The 18,996-nt window shown below is 43.5% G+C and overlaps 1 protein-coding gene across 7 annotated transcripts in view; it reads left to right on the top strand.

Moving 5' to 3' along the window:
- DOCK11 (dedicator of cytokinesis 11) overlaps positions 1-18,996 on the top strand; it is a 201,496-nt gene that overhangs the window by 109,203 nt on the left and 73,297 nt on the right. For 5 of the 7 annotated variants that reach the window (XM_058714236.1, XM_058714237.1, XM_058714233.1 and 2 more), the window contains exons 24-32: positions 1,988-2,106; positions 3,907-3,976; positions 4,059-4,184; positions 4,776-4,847; positions 6,158-6,304; positions 9,776-9,859; positions 10,690-10,801; positions 11,301-11,339; positions 12,993-13,171. In XM_058714236.1, coding sequence (XP_058570219.1) covers positions 1,988-2,106; positions 3,907-3,976; positions 4,059-4,184; positions 4,776-4,847; positions 6,158-6,304; positions 9,776-9,859; positions 10,690-10,801; positions 11,301-11,339; positions 12,993-13,171 — 948 coding nt within the window. The remainder of the gene's footprint in view (positions 1-1,987; positions 2,107-3,906; positions 3,977-4,058; positions 4,185-4,775; positions 4,848-6,157; positions 6,305-9,775; positions 9,860-10,689; positions 10,802-11,300; positions 11,340-12,992; positions 13,172-18,996) is intronic. The other 2 variants (XM_058714234.1, XM_058714232.1) reach the window with 2 other exon arrangements.

Below are 18,996 nucleotides of genomic sequence, written 5' to 3' on the forward strand. Positions count from 1 at the left end.
AGCACTCTAGCGCTGTTGCATCGAGAATAAATGACCGAGGAGCGATACCGGATTAGTTTTGCGTTGACTGCCCATCTCTCTTTTCTACCTGATGTGATCCCACTTGCCCTTTAACTCTCCTCCTCTCTGAAGCCTTATTGAAGACTGCGTTGTTTCTTCCTTTGTGCGTTTTGTATAGACCGCTATTTGTACACGTTGCCATTCGTACTGCAGATTTAGTCCCAGGTCTTTACCCCCCCTCCGGCCCCCCTCCCCATAGACCGTGAACTGCTTGATGGTGGGAACCAGGGCTTTTTTTTGGTGTGCTTGGCATTTGGAAGGTCATTCACAATGCCTTTGTTGAATGAGTGGGATGAGCGGCTTCACCGAAGTAGGGGTTTGAACTTGACTTGGAAAAGTGGCTGGGATGTGGCCACACACTGAACAGAGGCACCAAGGCAGGAATGCATATGATCTACTCACAGAGCAACCAAGGTACCAGTTTGGCCTCGTGAAGAATGTGGACAGTGTTAAGGCTCAGGGCGCCTGGGTGGCGCAGTCAGTTAAGCGTCCGACTTCAGCCAGGTCACGATCTCGCGGTCCGTGAGTTCGAGCCCCGCGTCAGGCTCTGGGCTGATGGCTCAGAGCCTGGAGCCTGTTTCCGATTCTGTGTCTCCCTCTCTCTCTGCCCCTCCCCCGTTCATGCTCTGTCTCTCTCTGTCCCAAAAATTAAAAAAAAAAAAAAAAAAAGTGTTAAGGCTAAAAACACAGGTTAGGTCTCAAGTGATCTTGAACCCCAGGCCAGGGTTTCTCAACCTTGGCAATATTGACACTTTGGACAGGTTCATTGTCGTACGTGGCTGTCCGGTGCACTGTCGGATGTTTAGCAGCATCGGTGGCCCGTGCCTGCTAGGTGTCAGCAGCCCCCAGTTGTGACAACCCCAAATGTCTCCAGACACGGTGGGACGTCCCGTTGGGGGGCAGAGTGGCCCCTGGCTGCCAAGCACTGCCCTAGGTCATGGGGAGGCATCGCAGACAGGAGGTGATCTGCTGTAACCCAGTCGGAGGGAGATGAATTTGGAAATGAGAGGTGGGGGTGTGGGGAGTAAAGAGAAACCTGTAGAGGCCTCCTAGGAAACGATTAGACTATTTTGATTATAGGTTCAGAGGGGGTGATGGCAAGTAAGGCTGGAAGAGAGGGGGCAAAAGGAAGGAAAACCTGGAAGGCTAGGCTATGTACGGGGGCCTGGGAAAGAGAAAGAGTGAGTTCCTTAGGTACAGAGACTTGTCCCCTCCATCTCTGTATTTCCCACAGCACGAAACCTTGAAGGGTGGTCGAAACAGTGAGACTTGTTTTCGCCTTCTGGTTGGCTGGTTGGTTAAATGATTGAGTGAATGCCTGAGTGAATGAAGGAACGCGGAGAGAAGGGAAGGAAGAAGAAAGAAATGTTACAGATTCCGCCGCTTGCGTCGTTTCTGCGTATATGTGGGCACACGGCTTCTTTTTGCCGTTAACCCACCTACCGCCAGAGACAGGGTGTTAGAACTTGGAAGAAATGTACTAGGAGGATGTCTCAATGTCGTGCGGCCTCAGCTTCGTGGGTGGGGCCAGTGGAAAGCCGATTATGTAGAGAAGTGCACTTGATTGAATCTCCCTTCTCAGCAGATTGACTGGTGGTCCCCATTCTGTCAAAGACACTGCCTGCTGGGACGTGTCGGTTTCCGGAGACTCAGGCGGTCTTTGTTCCAAAACCCGTTTATCCCAGCCATACTTTTTTATCTTCAGTAAACAAAGTATCTAATGCGAAATAAACTAAGAAAATCTGAGTGCCCAAATAGAGATGTGGCTAAAGGAGCTAACCGAAGCGCCCTGTCTTACAAAGCTCACGTTTACGTGAGCTTCTCTTCTAGCGAGTACATCTCTCATGACTTGATTTTTTGTTGTTTCACATTGACAAGTTACGTCCTATTTCTGTTTGTTTTCTTAACTAACAATGGCTTATTTTAGTGTTTGCATGCCATGGAGATCCAAGTGATGATACAGTTTCTGCCTGTAATTCTTATGCAACTCTTCCGAGTTCTCACAAACATGACCCACGAGGATGACGTTCCTGTCAACTGTACCATGTGAGTTTCGACCCTATAATACGGAGAAGCAACTCTTGTTCCTTTTTGTGTTTCTGCATTTTAAATACAAATTGATCTTCCAAACGAGAACGCAAAAGTCAGAAATCTAATATCTGTTCTCTCTTGTTTCATGCTTCTCAGACTGGGGGACCTTGTATCCCCAGGGATAGATGGTACCAGAAATCAAAGGACAAACTGAATGTGTTTTCCTCGACCAGGGGTTCTCAAACTTTACTGCATGTCAGAATCACCCAGGGAGCTTTTAAAGATGTGTGTGCCGAGACCACATTCGTACCAGTGAAACCAGAATATCTAGGGATGGAACTCAGCGTCAGCAATTTTTTTTTTAAGTTTTCTAGGTGATTCCATAATGCAACAGAGTTTGAGAACCATTGCCCTAGACCAGCGTTGTCCGATAGAACTTTCTCCAGTCATGGAGTTGTTCTACACGTGTGCTGTCCAATACGGTAGCCATTAGCCATTTAGCTACTGAGCACTTGAAATGTGGCTAGCGTAACTGAGGAACTGAGTTTTCTGTAATTTACATTTAGTTAACATGCAGTATAACATTGGTCTCAGGTGTACAATTCAGTGATTCATCACTTACATCCAATACCCAGTGCTCATTCCAACAAGTGTCCTCCTTAATGCCCGTCACCCATCTAGCCCGTCGCCCACCGACCTCCCTCCGTCAACCCTCAGTTTGTTCTCTATATTTAAGAGTCTCTTATAGTTTATTTCCCTCTCTCCTCTTCCCTCGCCCCTTCCCCTATGTTCATCTGTTTGAGGAACTGAATTTGTAACTGTAGTTCATTTTAATTAAATAGCCACAAGTGGCTAGTGGCTCTCATGTTGGACAGAGTCGCCCTGAACCATGAATTTTTACTGAAAAGGATAAAGGATTATTATTTTTTTTATAGAAACAAACAAGGATCTATGGTAGAGTTGAATGGAAAATGCACTGAATTTTGAAACGAAAATAGGATACTCCAAAGAATTGAGAGCTCAGTGCTGGATGTTCCTGGCTTTGCTGCTTCTGCCGTTGCCACGACCTGTCCCAGTGGGTCTTAAGCTACGGCCCTGCACACCGTTTGCTTTGCTCTGCTGTTGGGGCTAGTTTGCTTGAAAACTTAAGAAGCATTATTTTAGTCCAGTGGTTGTCCAATATGGCTCCCGCACCAGCACCGTCAGTATCACCTGGGAGCTTAGGGGAAAACAAAAAACAAACAAACAAACAAACAAAAAATACCGCTCATCGTTGAACTTCACCCCAGAGCTACAAAGTCAGAAACTCTGCAAGAGGGGCTGAGCAATGTGCCCTCTAGGTGATTCTGATGCACGATAAAGTTTGAGAACCACTGCTAGTCTCGTATATGAATTTTATATTTACTTCTCATCCCAGGTCCTGTCATTACACCTGTCTGGTCTCTCTCTTCCTTTTCCCCCATCTGTTGCCGTGCTTTCCATCTTTCTCTTCCTTTCCTTTTACTCCCTGGAGGGGATTTCAATATTTACGGCACCCGAGGTCTTGTACTGTATAGAAGCTATGACCATGCTTGAAACGCGTGCAGAACAGAAGCGAGGCATCTGGGTTGCCCAACTACAATGCCCTTGTTTTGACCCAGGAAATGTTGTGCAAGGCCCCGAGCAAGTTCGATGCCGAAATCTTGGTCGGACCATCTTAGGACATCCTATGCAATCCTCTGACTTTGAATTCTTCAGGCAGTGTGGGGGTATTTGGGGGGTTAGATACTCCAACTGTGGTAACTCACATGCTGATTTCTGTGAATGTGTTTGCAGGGTTCTCTTACATATCGTTTCAAAGTGCCATGAAGAAGGCTTGGATAATTATTTAAGATCCTTCATCAAGGTTTGTGGAATAAGCTTTCTCTGTGAGCAGTGTATTTTATGTGAGGATTCTGACTTAGGGCTGCATTTTCCTTCATTTGTAGTATAGCTTCCGACCCGAAAAACCGAACGCGCCTCAGGCCCAGCTGATACATGAAACTCTGGCCACTACGATGATCGCAGTGTTGAAACAGTCTGCTGACTTTTTATCGATAAACAAACTGCTAAAGGTAAGGAACCAGGACACAAGGAACCATTTCGGTTCTAGTCTTTTCGTCATTTGCTCATGTGACCTTCCCCCCCCCCCTCTGTTTTTTTAGTGTTTGTTTATTTTTGAGAGAGAGAGCAGGGGAGGGGCAGACAGAGAGGGTGACAGAGAGAATCCCAAGCAGGCTCCACGCTATCAGCACAGAGTCCGATGTGGGGTCGAACTCATGAACCCCGAGATCCTGATCTGAGCCAAAGTTGGATGCTCAACCGAGCCACCCAGGTGCCCCATCTGTAGAGAATTTAAGAGCAATCCTAAGACAGACTAAAAGTTGGTTTCCTCTCAGCACCATGTGTAAGCAAATCCAAATAAGGTCTGTGATAAGATGCCCCTCCCCACACGGCAAACACTCCCACCACATGCCCTTTGCACCTCACCGGCTGGCGCTGAGGTGGTACAATATTACCTTGTGCAACTTCGATGGTGAATTGCGATCACTTTAAAATGTTAAAGTTCAGAGATAAGGTCCATACTGATTTGTCGAACTTTGCTGAGCTTCAGGATTTGGGTAACTATTAAAAATTGATTTTATGTATTTGTTGGTTTATTTTAGTACTCGTGGTTTTTTTTTGAAATTATTGCAAAGTCTATGGCCACATACTTGTTGGAAGAGAATAAAATTAAGGTAAGTAGGCTAAGAATAATCTATGTTTGAAAATATTTATTTATTTTGACAGAGAGAGTGCACGAGCAAGGCAGGGGTAGAGAGAGAGGGAGAGAGTCAGTGCAGGGCCTGACGGTGGGGTTCGATCCCATGAACCATGAGATCATGACCTGAGCCGAAACCAAGAGTCAGACATGTAACAGACGTAGCCATCCAGGTGCCCCAAGGATAGTATTTAGCATAGGCAAAGAAGGCTAATCCTGTTCACAGGTAGCAATGATGCACAGATCCTCTTATACCGAAGGGCTCTTAGCCCTTGACTTTGTCAATTTTGCCTAAGAAAACAAACCAAAACCAAACACCAATGGATGTATTGCATGAATCTGAGGTCTGACAGTTCATACATTTTCAAAGTCCTCAGAGGCTTGTTCACATGCATTCTTTCCTTTTTGTTATTTGCCATGTAAAATACATTTTCTTTGAAGCTTGCCTTTTATCTTGTAGCTTAGAAATGTCTATGTTGAAACATTCATTTGGAGACCAAGTACCAGATCAGAAATCACCTCTTAGAAAGGTCTGACGCATGTATGACGTTCAAAACACCTTCTGTAATAGATGTGTTTCTGGAATGTGGCATATACATTGAGTTGTATTTTTAGATTCTCATAAAAGTACAAAGAAATTTTCTTAGTTCTGGCAATTACAGAGTCGAGATTTGTGAAATGTAAATATCCACCTATTTACCGTTTTCGTCAGACTTTTCACAGAATGGGTTTGCTGAAATTGTGTGTCAGGAAAAAAAACTGGAATGAAAATCTGGGATGTGGGTAGATCTCAGGAACATAATTCCAAAGGTTTTTTTTTTTATTCTTAAAAAAAATTTTTTTTAACGTTTACTCATTTTTGAGAGTAAGAGGGACAGAGCATGAGTGGGGGAGGAGCAGAGAGAGAGAGAGAGAGAGAGAGAGAGAGAGGGAGACGCAGAATCCAAAGCAGGCTCCAGGCTCTGAGCCGTCAGCACAGAGCCTGATGTGGGACTCGAACTCACGGATCGTGAGATCATGGCCTGAGCTGAAGTCAGACGCCCAACCGACTGAGCCGCCCAGGTGCCCCCAAAGTTGGTTTGTTGATGATTTCAGTCAGTTCATTATAGTTCCTCTAAGGATCTGAAGTGTATGTTGAACTAGTGATGTCATCTTTAAGTTGGGAGAAAAGTTATACTCCAGTTAAGAAAAGCCACATTTATATCTAGAATGTGTTTGAAAATAAAAATAGCAATTGATTTAAACCTTTTGCAGCTCTGACTCTTTGCTATGTCTGTTTGATTTAAGCTTCCCAGAGGCCAGAGATTTCCAGAGGCATATCATCATGTCTTACATTCATTGCTTCTTGCGATAATTCCCCATGTGACTATTCGCTATGCCGAGATTCCCGATGAGTCCAGAAATGTCAATTATAGTTTGGCTAGCTTCCTGAAGGTGAGTTAAAGGCAGCCAGAACATGGTGAGGAGATACTCTTCACCAATGTCGTCTTTTAAAGCCAAAGAAAAAAAACTACCCACTTTCTAGAGACTCAGCTATGTCTTTGTAAAATGCGGGAGAAACTTTTGACTGAATTCATCCATCAGCTTAGTAAAACAGCCAGGTTTGATCCCTCCCCGCCCCCCACACTGAAATGCCTAATTAATTAAATCAGAGGTCCCATACAGGGGTGGCTTAGCCAGAAGGCATGTTTTGCTTGTTTCACGGGATGTTTTTTCAAATATATTAATTTAAGTGCCTTTAGACGAGGCATGTACTTTCTAGGTTGCCACAGGCCCCACCACTCCTTAGTATACCCTTGACTCTTTATGCATTTAAATCACTTCTCTGACCCCTGTCGGCCTTTGAGTTTGCAACTCTGGAACGAAAGCAACCTGTTTGCTGATGTAACCGCAATCTACATGTTATTAATCCACGTGAGGGAAGATTGTTCATTTCGGTCAGCGAGATGATTCTGTTTGAGAGATACCAGAAACTCCTATATGGATGAAGAACCACGCATTTATCACTGTTCTGGTTTATCGTAGTTCTAGTTTTTTGGTACGTAAAGGGCAGTGCTAGAATGTAATTGTTCTATAAAGCGGGTGACAATATTTGAGTTGTTGCAGAGAAGGGGCACGGGTTTGTAAATGTGCTTACTGTTTGCTTGCTCCTTTCTACTACCCCTCTTCTCCCAGCCCTTCCTCATATCTCAGCCTCACGTAAAGAACCTCACGGTCGAGACTCCATCCAAGCAGTTTTCGTGTCTGACGTACCCTTGTTTTCCATTTTTTTTTAAATGTTTACTTATTTTGAGAGAGAGAGAGAAAGACAGCACGAGTCAGGGAAGGGGCAGAGAGAGAGAGATAAAGAGAGAATCCCCAGCAGGCTTCGCACTGTCTGTGCAGAGCCCAACACGGGGCTCAGTGTCACGAACCTTGAGATCATGACCTGAGCCGAAATCAAGAGTCGGACGCTTGACCGACTGAGCCACCCAGGCGTCCCCACCTGTCATTTTAAAGTAAATTAAGGAGGACGCTATTTGAAATGTAAACTCTCAGTTTCTCCCATGGGGTTTAAACTTGAAAGCTACTATGTAAAGGGAATAAATAGAACACAGTTGATGTCATAGCTGTATTTACTTCATTTGAGTCACCATTTGCTTGTCTTCTCTGTGAAGATTCAGAGACAAGAGGCTGTCTCAGAAGTCACATTTCTTTTTATTTTATTTTATTTTATTATTTTTTATTTATTTTTTTATTTTAGAGAGAGAGAGTGGCAGAGGGAGAGAGAGAGAAAGAGAGACAGAATCTTTTCTTTTAATGTTTATTTTTGAGAGAGAGAGAGAGAGGCAGAGAGAGGGAGACACAGAATCCGAAGCAGGCTCCTGAGCTGACAGCTCAGAGCCTGACACGGGGCTTGAACTCATGAACTGTGAGATCATGACCTGAGCCCAAGTCGGACGCTCAACCGACTGAGCCACCCAGGCGCCCCTGAAATCACATTTCTAATACGTATTCAGGGTAAAGTGTGATGATTGTTACTTGGAAAATAGAAACAAACTACAGTAGCAAGACCAGAACAGGAGGGTTTATGACCAGGAACTATGACCAGGGCCGAGAAGAAAAGTTCTTCTAGAAGAGTTGAGGCTGTTGCATGTAGAGGAGGGTCCACGAGCAAAGACGGAGAGATACGCGTGTTCCAGAATTGTTTAGGGATGAGCACGCCTTGTGCGGCAGAGAGTTTAGGATGGAAGGCGTTGAATGTCCGGCTAAGGAGTTTTGGTTTTGATCTGTATGCAATGGAGCAGGACCAAAGATTTTTTGTTGTTCACCCGTCCTTTCCATGCCCCTGTGCTACTTCTTACTGTGCTGTATTTTAATTATTTGTTTACCTTGTCTGTCTTTATCCCTGGACGGGGGTGAAGACCATGTCATATTCGCGTTCGTATTTCTCTAGAACGCTGTCGCAAGCACAGTGAGAAATGAGGTGCAAGCATAGTGGGTTCCTTCTGTTTCACAGTAATAGGCTAGGCACTAGGGAGAACATAAAGAGAAAGAGAGTCTTCCTGTTGTCCTATGTAGGTAAAATCATAGGGAAATAATAAGTACAAAACAAGCTAGCGTAGAATATAAATGCTTCAAGGGGCTTGTGGGCCGGGGTGGCTAAGGAGGATGGGATTTCCCCGGGACATTGAGGAATGGGTAGGATTCGGCAGAAGAGTGCTGGAGTCACCAGCCAGGCCTGGCATGATGAGGAGGAGAATGACCCGCAGGCAAGTGTGAACGGCTATTAGGCCTGTCGCAGAGGAAGGATGTTGTTCGTAAACCCAAGTTAGGTAACATATAGTGTAATAATGGTTTCAGGAGTAGAACTTGGTGATTCCTCACTTACAGACAACACCCAGTGCTCAGTCCCAACAGGTGCCCTCCTTAGTGCCCATCACCCACCCAGCCCATTCCCCCCCACCCACCTCCCCTCCAGCAGCCCTCAGTTTGTTCTCTGGATGTAAGAGGTTTGCCTCCTTCTCTGTTTTTTATCTTATTTTTCCCTCCCTTCGCCTATGTTCACCTGTTTTGTTTCTTAAATTCCACGTGAGTGAAGTCATATGATATTTGTCTTTCTCTGCCTGACTTCTTCCGCTTAGCGTAATACATTCTAGTTCCACCCACGTCATTGCAAATGGCAAGATTTCATTCATTTTTATAGTTGAGTAATATTCCATTGTATATAGATACCACATCTTCTTTATCCATTCATCCACCCGTCGATGGCCATTTGGGCTCTTTCCATACTTTGGCTGTTGTCGATAGTGCTGCTATAAACACGGGGGTGCATGTGCCCCTTCGAAACAGCACCCCTGTATCCCTTGGATACATACCTAGTTAGTGCAATTGCTGGGTCGTAGGGTGGTTCTATTTTTAGTTTTTTGAGGACCCTCCATACTGTTTTCCAGAGTGGCTGCACCAGTTTGCATTCCCACCAGCAGGGCAAAAGGGTTCCTCTTTCTCCACAGAGGAAGGATGTTTTAATAGGCCAAGACTTCACGGAACACAGAGAGAACCTTCTCTTTGGGTCTGAAATGTTTACATAGCCAAACCCCACTTTTCGTCGCTAGCTGACCACCATATACTTCACTTAGAGCTTTTCAGATTGACCAAAATGAGTCCCTGTAGCTCAATAGATTACGTATATATGTGTATGTATATATGCATACGTATTTGTGTGTATATATGCATATATATGTATATAAAGATATATGCATTTGTGCATGTATGTATATGTACATATATACACATATATGGAAATGCTTACATATATATGAAAATTGTACAGTTGGGACCCAATTCCAACAATAAATCACTTGCCTTTTGTCATGACAGACTTCTAGAATTACGTCCCTGTTCATTTTGTCTTGGTTTCTATAGCGCTGTTTGACACTAATGGATAGAGGATTTGTTTTCAATTTGATAAATGACTATATATCTGGATTCAGCCCCAAAGATCCTAAGGTAAGTTATAAGGACGTATAACAGCTGTCGGACATTAGAGCTTGAGACCAAGAGTGACATTTATTCTCTGGAGGGTTTGGAACTGCTGTCTTTGTTTTTGTACTTTGCGGATATCTGTACCTCAACGCAGGGGATATCGGATGGTGTTTTGGGAGTCCCCAAGACCACCCACACGCTCAGTGGTTAACTAGAAAGACTCACGGGACTCAACATATACTTGGGGCGGTCTTAGTCACGGCTGACATGCATTAGAGTGACGCAGTAAGGCTACTTAGCTGGAACAGTAAGATCAAAACCCAAGTGGAGTCCTTGGCAATTCTCATGCAGGCTTCCCCGAGTGCCTTCCCTCCCGTGAAGGTCACACGGAGTCTCTCCAGCCCTGAAAACGCAGCCGCGTGCGTGCCACATTTCTGTTCAGGGAAGCCCAGTTGAGACTTGGAGTTGAAGTTTTTTTTCTTGGGGGCTGGTCATATATTGGAGACTGGTCAACCTTCCAGAGTCAGGAAAGGAAAAGAAAGCAATAAATCACATTGTTTGTACAAATAGAGCAGGCTGACAGAGAAGGCACGACCTTATCATGTAGGGAGCATTTCAAAATCCAATTTCCCAAATGCCAGCCTGCAACCAACCTTGCAAGCAGGCATTTTTTTTTTTTTTTAAGGAGAGCAGCCTTGGGCCTGCTGTGTTAACTCTTTCCTACGTAGGCCACATCTCAAGGTATACTTAAACCACTGAACGCTTCCGTTTTGGAAACTAACGCTCTGTGTTTCGTTATTAAAATAGTACGTGTCGACTAAACAGGAGTTCGTGTATAATTTCTTTCCCTTTAGGTTCTGGCTGAATACAAGTTTGAATTTTTGCAAACAATTTGCAACCATGAGCATTACATTCCTCTGAATTTGCCAATGGCATTTGCCAAACCGAAACTCCAGCGAGTGCAAGGTACGTGTTTGCATTTTCCATCACTTGAGAACGTGTTTTTCTTTTCTTTTCTTTTTTTTTCTCCTTTTTTGGCTAGTGCTAGCATAGGGTAATGTTTTCTAGGTAAACCTGTGAATTTAAAGGTAACGTCAGAATTGTTAGCTACGTGAAGATATGTTCATTAACAGTATCTGCATTTTCTTCATAGCGTCAGTGATAGTATTCATAGTGTGGAGAGATCAGGTGTATTACATAGATCGCTGCTTAAACAGAGATGTCAGATACTAGTCAAATTGCTTTCTGTAGTAGTGTTTGGACTCTTAAATGAGACTAAATTAAGAAAAAAACCCATATGAATGCATTTCCACTGCAAGGAACGTATAAAGGCAGAGTGGAATAGTAATATGTATGTATTAAATGTTATCTCCGTTGCTAGTTTTATTGAATGCTTTGTTGTGCAGCACAATTCTTATGTTACTATGTTTTTTATTTGTCCCTTTTCTTTTCATATATTAATTAGATTTTTTTTCATTTGCGGTGGACCGTTTGACTTCAGTAGGTAGGTTTAACTCGGTTCACTCTAAAGTAGTTAACTGTCTTGAAAAACCATTGATTTGATGAATGGCTTAAGATGGACGGGGGGGGGGGGGCTTTGTTTGCTTATTCACATTCTCCCTAGCCACACACAGTGAGGCTTTAAGCTAACGTACTTAGAAAACCTAGGAGGTGGTGTATGAGGCAGTATATTTGTTTCCTCTTAAAATAAGCTTGAACACCGATTGCTTGCAAACAAGTTCCTGCTCAAGCCAGCAAGGGGACCGGAGGGTGTATCTATTCTTTGAGCCAGTGCCCTCTGTCCCAGGCTTCCCTCCCTCCTCTCCGACCCTGTCTAATGACTGCTTGGCGACAGTTTTGAAGGCGTGGATGAAACTACCTGATTGGATTTATTCAAAGCACTGAAGTGAAAAACCTAACTGCTGTTGCAAAATCTCCCCACATAAAGCGCCCCCCCCACCTGCTCAGTTATTCTTGGCCCTCGTGCGTAGAAAGTGGTGGGGGTTCACAAAAGAGGGTGACCAATGGCAAGAAGAAAATCAGCTGCCTTGGTCTCCAGGGGAGTAGCTGCTGAGCAGTGGTTTCAGTCATTGAATTCTAGCCAGCGTAAATGAAGGCAACATATTTAAGAAACCAAGCGTCCCCGTTCAACCACTCCCGTGTTAGATTCTGAGCATGTGTGGCTCGAATACTTCCCCATGATTTATTGGTAGCTATGAGGAAGTCCGAGAACAGAAGGGGTGGACGGATCATCAGGATTTAGGATTGAATCTGACTACTCACACCACTTATTATGTCCTAACTGAATACATAGCAATATATTAACTGCTAAAGAGGAGGCAAAAAAAAAAAAAAAAAAAAAAAAAAAAAGAAAAGAAAACCTATCCTTCAGCTTTATGGCCTCATTCAATTCAAGGGTAGGGTAGAGGAGAGGAAATACAGATTGTAAAAGTCTACTGTAGAAATTGCTAAACTTGATCACGATCCCTTGTGAGTAGTTATAAGGCAAGTCCCAACCAAGATACGGGCAGCGGGGATTTAAAATGGACTGAGGTCCAAAAGGGAGCGAAAGACCTAGTTCAAAGTGATTTTATGAAATCAAAGGTCTGTATTTGCTGATGAAGGGGGGTTGACATGCGTCCAGGCCGGGATGGAACATCTACTAGAATAGTCGATAGTTAATCCCATTAGAACGATTCAGTTGTCTTTGCCTTCTTTTTCCTACTTTTGACAAGTGTAAACAGATCAGTAATTCAAGCATTGTTGTATGGGATGGGTCCAATTTGTAGTTGTAACTAAAGCTCTTCAGATCGAAAGAAATGTGTTAAGACATTGCCAAATATAGTATTGTTTCATTCTGGGTTCTATCTTAAGATTCCTAAGAGTTCAACAGAATGTAGGACAAAGAAATCTAGGGACTCTCTTACCCACTGACGTGATCATTAAGGCTATCACATACCCTAATTATGAGTGCGCCTGTCTTGTAAAAATTTTGCATGCTCCTTCTGTATGACAAAAGAATTGTTCACGTTTGTTAATGGCAAAATTATAGCTCTTGCGAGCATGACCACGTGTTTGCTAAGTAATAAACGCAGTATTTTAATGTTAAAGTAATTACTGTTTTTGTAAACGGGCTTTAAATTTCATTGTACTGCAGATTCAAATCTTGAATACAGTTTATCAGATGAATATTGCAAGCATCACTTCTTGGTCGGTTTACTTCTGAGGGAAACCTCCATTGCTCTGCAAGACAATTACGAGATCAGATATACAGCTATCTCTGTCATAAAGAATCTTTTGATAAAACATGCATTTGACACTAGATACCAGCACAAGGTAAGGATGTCCGTATAATCAGTATCGCATTAGTCAATTTCTGCCGAGATATTACGTTAAAGATGGAGTCTTCAGTAAGGAACGTAATATGAGCATTGACGAACTTACTTTTGTAAGTAAGATTTGTCTCAGTATGGTTAGGTTTTAAAAATACTGTTCATTAGGAGGTTGCCTGGCTGGCTCAGTCAGTAAACCATGCCACTCTTGATCTCAGGCTTTTGAGTTCAATCCCCACATTGGTGTGTGGGTCCTCCTTTTTTTGTTCTGTCTTTAATTTTTTAATGTTTGTTTAGTTTTGAGAGAGAGAGAGAGAGAGAGAGACAGAGCGTGAACGGGAGAGGGGCAGAGAGAGGGAGACACAGAATCAGAAGCAGGCTCCAGGCTCTGAGCTGTCAGCACAGAGCCTGACGTGGGGCTCGAACTCACAAACGGTGAGATCATGACCTGAGCCGAAGTCGGATGCCGAACCGATTGAGCCACCCAGGGGGGCGTGGAGCCTACTGCAAAAAATAAATACATAAAAATAAAATAACGTACTGTTCAGTTAACTATTGGAGAAAAGCGTTGGTTTCTCAAATCGTGTATAAAGAACAACATAACTGCTTCATGAACAACATAACTGCTTATGATTGGTACGTAAACTAATGATTTTTAAAAAATCATACACGGTTATGGCCACGTGCGTTCTTTCAAATATATAACTTAATATATGTGCTCAAGTTGGTTATATTATGGATTAAATGATTAGTAGTAAGACACGTTAACTATGTCAAATATGAAGTACGGACAATGAAGATTTTTCTTACTGAAAAAATGTGGATGTGGCTATAAACCTTATATATACATTACACCTTGTCTATGTGTGAAGGCCATAGCTGTAGTTGCTGTTGGCTGTACCTTTAACAAGTATTCTCTGCCCTTATTACCATTAAACCCTATGGGCTTAAAAAAGTAGGTTGCAGGGGTGCCTGGGTGGCTCAGTCGCTTAAGTGTCCGACTTCGGCTCAGGTCATGATCTCGCAGTCTGTGAGTTTGAGCCCCGCCTCGGGCTCTGTGCTGACGGCTCAGAGCCTGGAGCCTGCTTCGGCTTCTGTCTCCCCCTCTCATGCTCTGTCTCTCTTCCTCAAAAATAAATGAACATTAAAAGACATTTTTCTTAAGTAGAGTGCGAACTCTATGGATTTAGAGTGACCTAACTTACATACCTGGAATCAAATGCCTCAAGGTAACATCCTACTGTTTCATGATTGATAATTTGTCCCACTGCCCTTTTCCATGATGGAGCTAGAATGTATTATGCTGAGCTAAATAAGTCAATGAGAGAAAGACAAATACTGTATGATTTTACTCATATGTGGAATTTAAGATCAAAACAGATGAACATAGGGGAAGAGGGGGGAAGAGAAGAGAGGGAAACAAACCACAAGAGGCTCTTAATGATAGAGAACAAACCGACGGTTGACGTAGGGAGGTGAGTGGGGGATGGGCTAAATGGGTGATAGGTATTAAGGAGGGCACTCGTTGTGATGAGCCCTGGGTGTTGTATGGAAGCGGTGAAACACTGAATTCGAGTCCTGAAACCAATATTGCAGCGTATGTCAACTAATGAGAATTTGAATAAAATTAAGTAAGTAAAAATTTAAAAAAAAAAAATTTTTTTTAAATAAAAAAATAATGTGTCCCTTTGTTTTCACATTCAAATACAAATAAAAGTTAGGAAATCATTTATTATTATAATCACTTTGGAACGCTCCCTCGGAGATAGGGCTTATTCTTTTTCTACAGTATTCCCATTTGTTCTTAATAAACAGAAGATGCCTGGGGCGCCTGGGCGGCTCGGTCAGTTCAGCGTCCGACTCTTGATCTTGGCTCAGGACACTGTCTCACAGTTCGTGAGTTCCAGCCCCATATCTGCGCCATCAGCACAGAGCCTGCTTGGGATTCTGTCTCTCCTTCTCTCTGCCCCTCCCCGGCTTGTGCATGTGCTTGCTTGTTTGGTCTCGCTCTCAAAATGAATAAACTGAAAAAAAAAAAAAAATAAGTAAATAACAGAAAATGCCTGCCGGCTACATTCCACTTATACTTCTTTAATTACAGAGGTTTTTTTGTTTGTTTGTTTGTTTCCTATAGATTTTGCTAATTCTCTTTATGTGATTCTATCTGAAAGTATATTTAAACTCAGCTTCAGATTCTATCTTAAAGTAGGCTTAAACTCGGCTTTAAGATGTGGTTTGTTACTGCGGTTTACGTTGGTTTGGGGCACCTTATAACTATATAGTAACATCTGCCCACTTAGTGTGCTTCACTCCATTTTGTGCCATTTTCTTTTTTCGTGAATGTTGATGCTGATGTCACGCGAGTTAACCAGTAGAATGCATCTAAACGGACAGATCTCTTAAACATCAGCTATTCCACCCAGACTTTGTCAAGCCTTTAAAACGGCCAGTTACCCCTGCTGCTGATGCCTAGTAGTACAGAAGAGAATCTTGTGCAGTGTGGAAGAAAAGGTCTTTAGCCATGAGTTCAAAGGATTCGCGGGAAAAGTACAAAATGAACTTCCCCTCCCAGGAGCAGGAAGCTGTGTTATATTTACCCCTACCTCTTCAGATGAAAGTGAAGGAACATGGGATATCACTTGTGTCTTACCTCGACGTGGGATTTTAAATACTCTCTGTCACCTATTTGGACATTATTTTCCTTTTTAAAATTCTGAGAACAGTATACGTACACACATACACATGTAACTATTGTTACCTGTAAGTAAGTTCAGCACTATGCCCCTTTGAGTATTTGGGATTTTGGAGGAGGGGAAAGGTTGAAATGCTAAGCTCATTACCCTTTCAGGAGCTTCTAAAGCCCCCTTCTCTGTGTTCAAAGGCTTTAAACAGCTATTAAAAGACTATGAAATCCTCTCCAGTAGAACTTTGCTTCATGGGCCTGGTTAGCCAAAGCTTCAGTTCCTTTCTCTGTTGGGTCCAAAGAATTCACGGGTGGCCTGAGTCAGGGGTCATTTGTCAAAGACATTCAAGTAAAACGTATTCACCATTAATGATGATGCCAAGGTAAAGATAGAGGGGGAAGTGTTAGGCTCCCATAATTTTTTTAAATGTGTGTGTGTGTGTGTGTGTGTGTGTGTGTGTGTGTTTCAAGAGAGAGAGTGTGAGCAGAGAGAGAGAGAGAGAGAGAGAGAGAGAGAGAGTGAGTCCCAAGCAGGCTCTGCTCTGTCAGCACAGAGCCTGACGTGGGGCTTGATCTCATGGACCTCGAGATCATGACCTGAGCCAAAATGAAGAGTCGGATGCTCAACCAAATGAGCCACCCAGGCGCCCGTAGGCTTCCATAATTTTTTTTTGGGGGGGGGGTCTCCCAAAGTGAGCCCGAATAAATACGCAGTCAAGGAAAAAAAAATGCTTCCAACGGAAAGGCTGCTTTGAGGTCCCCTTGTCATACTTGCTACTCCTCTTCCTCTCCTCCAGTGAAATTTTCAAGATGTCACTGGTCCCTATTCTGTGCTACTCGTAAACGGCGTTGGGAGATCTGCTAACTTGTTATAATTACTAGGAGACCTCTTTCCTACTCAGAACAGAAACGTCCAATGATTGACGTTTGTGTCTGTTCCTGTACCCACTGCAAATGATGCTGACACCTAAGAGGATTGCAATGCCTACCTGGGCTGTGGGCAGATTGTTTCTCTGTACTCCCTCCTCCCCCGCCCCCCCCCCCCACTTTTTTTTAAGTAATCAATGTACATGGTTAAAAAAAATCAAAATGCTTCTCTCCATTCCTTATCCCCATGCCCCAGTTCATCTCTGCAGCAGTAGCTACTGTTGCCAGTTTTATCAACATAGTTCTACTTTGTGCACACACAGGCATATATGTATATGTGTATATGTGTGTATGTATAATTGGAAGCCATTATACGTTTTTCTTTTTTTATTTAATAATACATCCTGAAGAGTCTTAAAAAACCTGCGTATTATTCCACCACATGGATGGATATACCTTATTTTAATTTTTAAGTAGGCTCCACACCCAACGTGGGCCTTGAACTCACAACCCCGAGATCAGGAGTCTCACTTTCCACCAACTGAGCCAGCCAGGCGCCCCTGGATAACACCTTACTTTAAACCATCTTCTAGTGCTAGATTCTTAGGTTGTTTTTTTGGTGTTTTTTTTTTTTTTTGTCTTTTGTGCGGGCAAGGCTTAATATGTTTTACACTGACTGTACGTTTCCCTGTGTTCCTGTTCCCCTGAGAGAATTGTAATATCTCCTTCCCTAGTGATCACTCACTATCCAACCAAAGTGGACTCGCATCTAGAAGCTATAATAATAGCAGCTGAAATTTACTGAGGACTTGCTGCATGTCAGACAGTGTGTTAAATACCTCATGAATTAATATTATTATCCCCATTTTACCAAAGAGAAAACTGTGGTTCAGTGACTTGATCACAGCCTAGGAACAGGAGACCTGGAATTCACACCCGTCTAAAATCCACAGTCTGGGGCCACCTGGGTGGCTCAGTCAGTTAAGTGTCCAACTTCGACTCAGGTCATGATCTCATGGTTCTTGAGTTCAAGCCCCGCATCGGGCCCTGTGCTGACAGCCCAGAGCCTGGAGCCTGCTTCTGATTCTGTGTCTCCCTCTCTCTCTGCCCCTCCCCCGCTGGCGCTCTGTCTCTCTCTCTCTCTCTCTCTCTCTCTCTCAAAAATAAGCAATAAAACATTTAAAAAAAGTTAAATCCACAATCTGTGCTCTTAGCCACTAGACTGTACTACCTGTCAGATCCAAAGTGGGACACTGAAAAACTAGAGAACTGCCAAAAAAGAGTGATCATAATGGTGAAAAATCTTGAGACCAAAGTTATGTGAAGAACGAAGGAGGGGCGCCTGGGTGGCTCCTCAGTCAGTCAAGCATCTACCTTCAGCTCAGGTCATGATCTCAACGGTTCGTGATTTCGAGCCCCCTTGTCAGGCTCTGTGCTGACAGGGCAGAACCTGCTTGGGATTGTCTCTCTCTCTTTCTCTCTCTCTCCCCCTCCCCCACTTGTACTCTCTCTCTCTCTCTCTCTCTTTCTCTCCCCCCCCCTTTCTCTCTCCAAATAAAAAGAAAAAACTTAATAAAAAAGTAATAAAGGGGGGCGCCTGGGTGGCTCAGTCGGTTAAGCGTCTGACTTCGGCTCAGGTCACGATCTCGCGGTCCATGAGTTCAAGCCCCGCGTCGGGCTCTGGGCTGATGGCTCAGAGCCTGGAGCCTGTTTCCGATTCTGTGTCTCCCTCTCTCTCTGACCCTCCCCCGTTCATGCTCTGTCTCTCTCTGTCTCAAAAATAAATAAACTTAAAAAAAAAAAGTAATAAAGGAAAGTAACTAGGGCCATTTGGCCATGACAAGGATGAATGAAATGATTTCGGGGTAACAGTCTTTAAATACTTAGAGAGTTGCCACTTAAGAGTGGAAGCATCCTTACTCTTTGTCGCTCCAAAGGGCAGAGATATACCTAGCGGGTAGAACTTATAAAGACTAAATCAGCTAAACGGCCTTTCTGACAGAAGCCAGGAAGGGGCTGCCGTGTTTAAGGAGAAGTGTAAAAGTTAACCATTTGTCAGGGATGCGGGTAAGGGCCGTTCCTGTCTTGGACTGCACTTGGACTAGATCATTGGTTCTCAAACCTCCGTGCACATCAGCATGGTCTGGGACAGGTTCCCAGAAATAATGAACAATATGCAACATTGTTCAAACTCAAGGAACCATGAGATACTGTTAATCTGTATTCCCTAGGTTGACTACCGAGCCCTCGAGGCCTTACCTAAGTCTCCGGACAGATGT

The sequence above is a fragment of the Neofelis nebulosa genome, chromosome X (genome assembly GCF_028018385.1).
Source record: "Neofelis nebulosa isolate mNeoNeb1 chromosome X, mNeoNeb1.pri, whole genome shotgun sequence".
NCBI classification, from domain to species: Eukaryota; Metazoa; Chordata; class Mammalia; order Carnivora; family Felidae; genus Neofelis; species Neofelis nebulosa.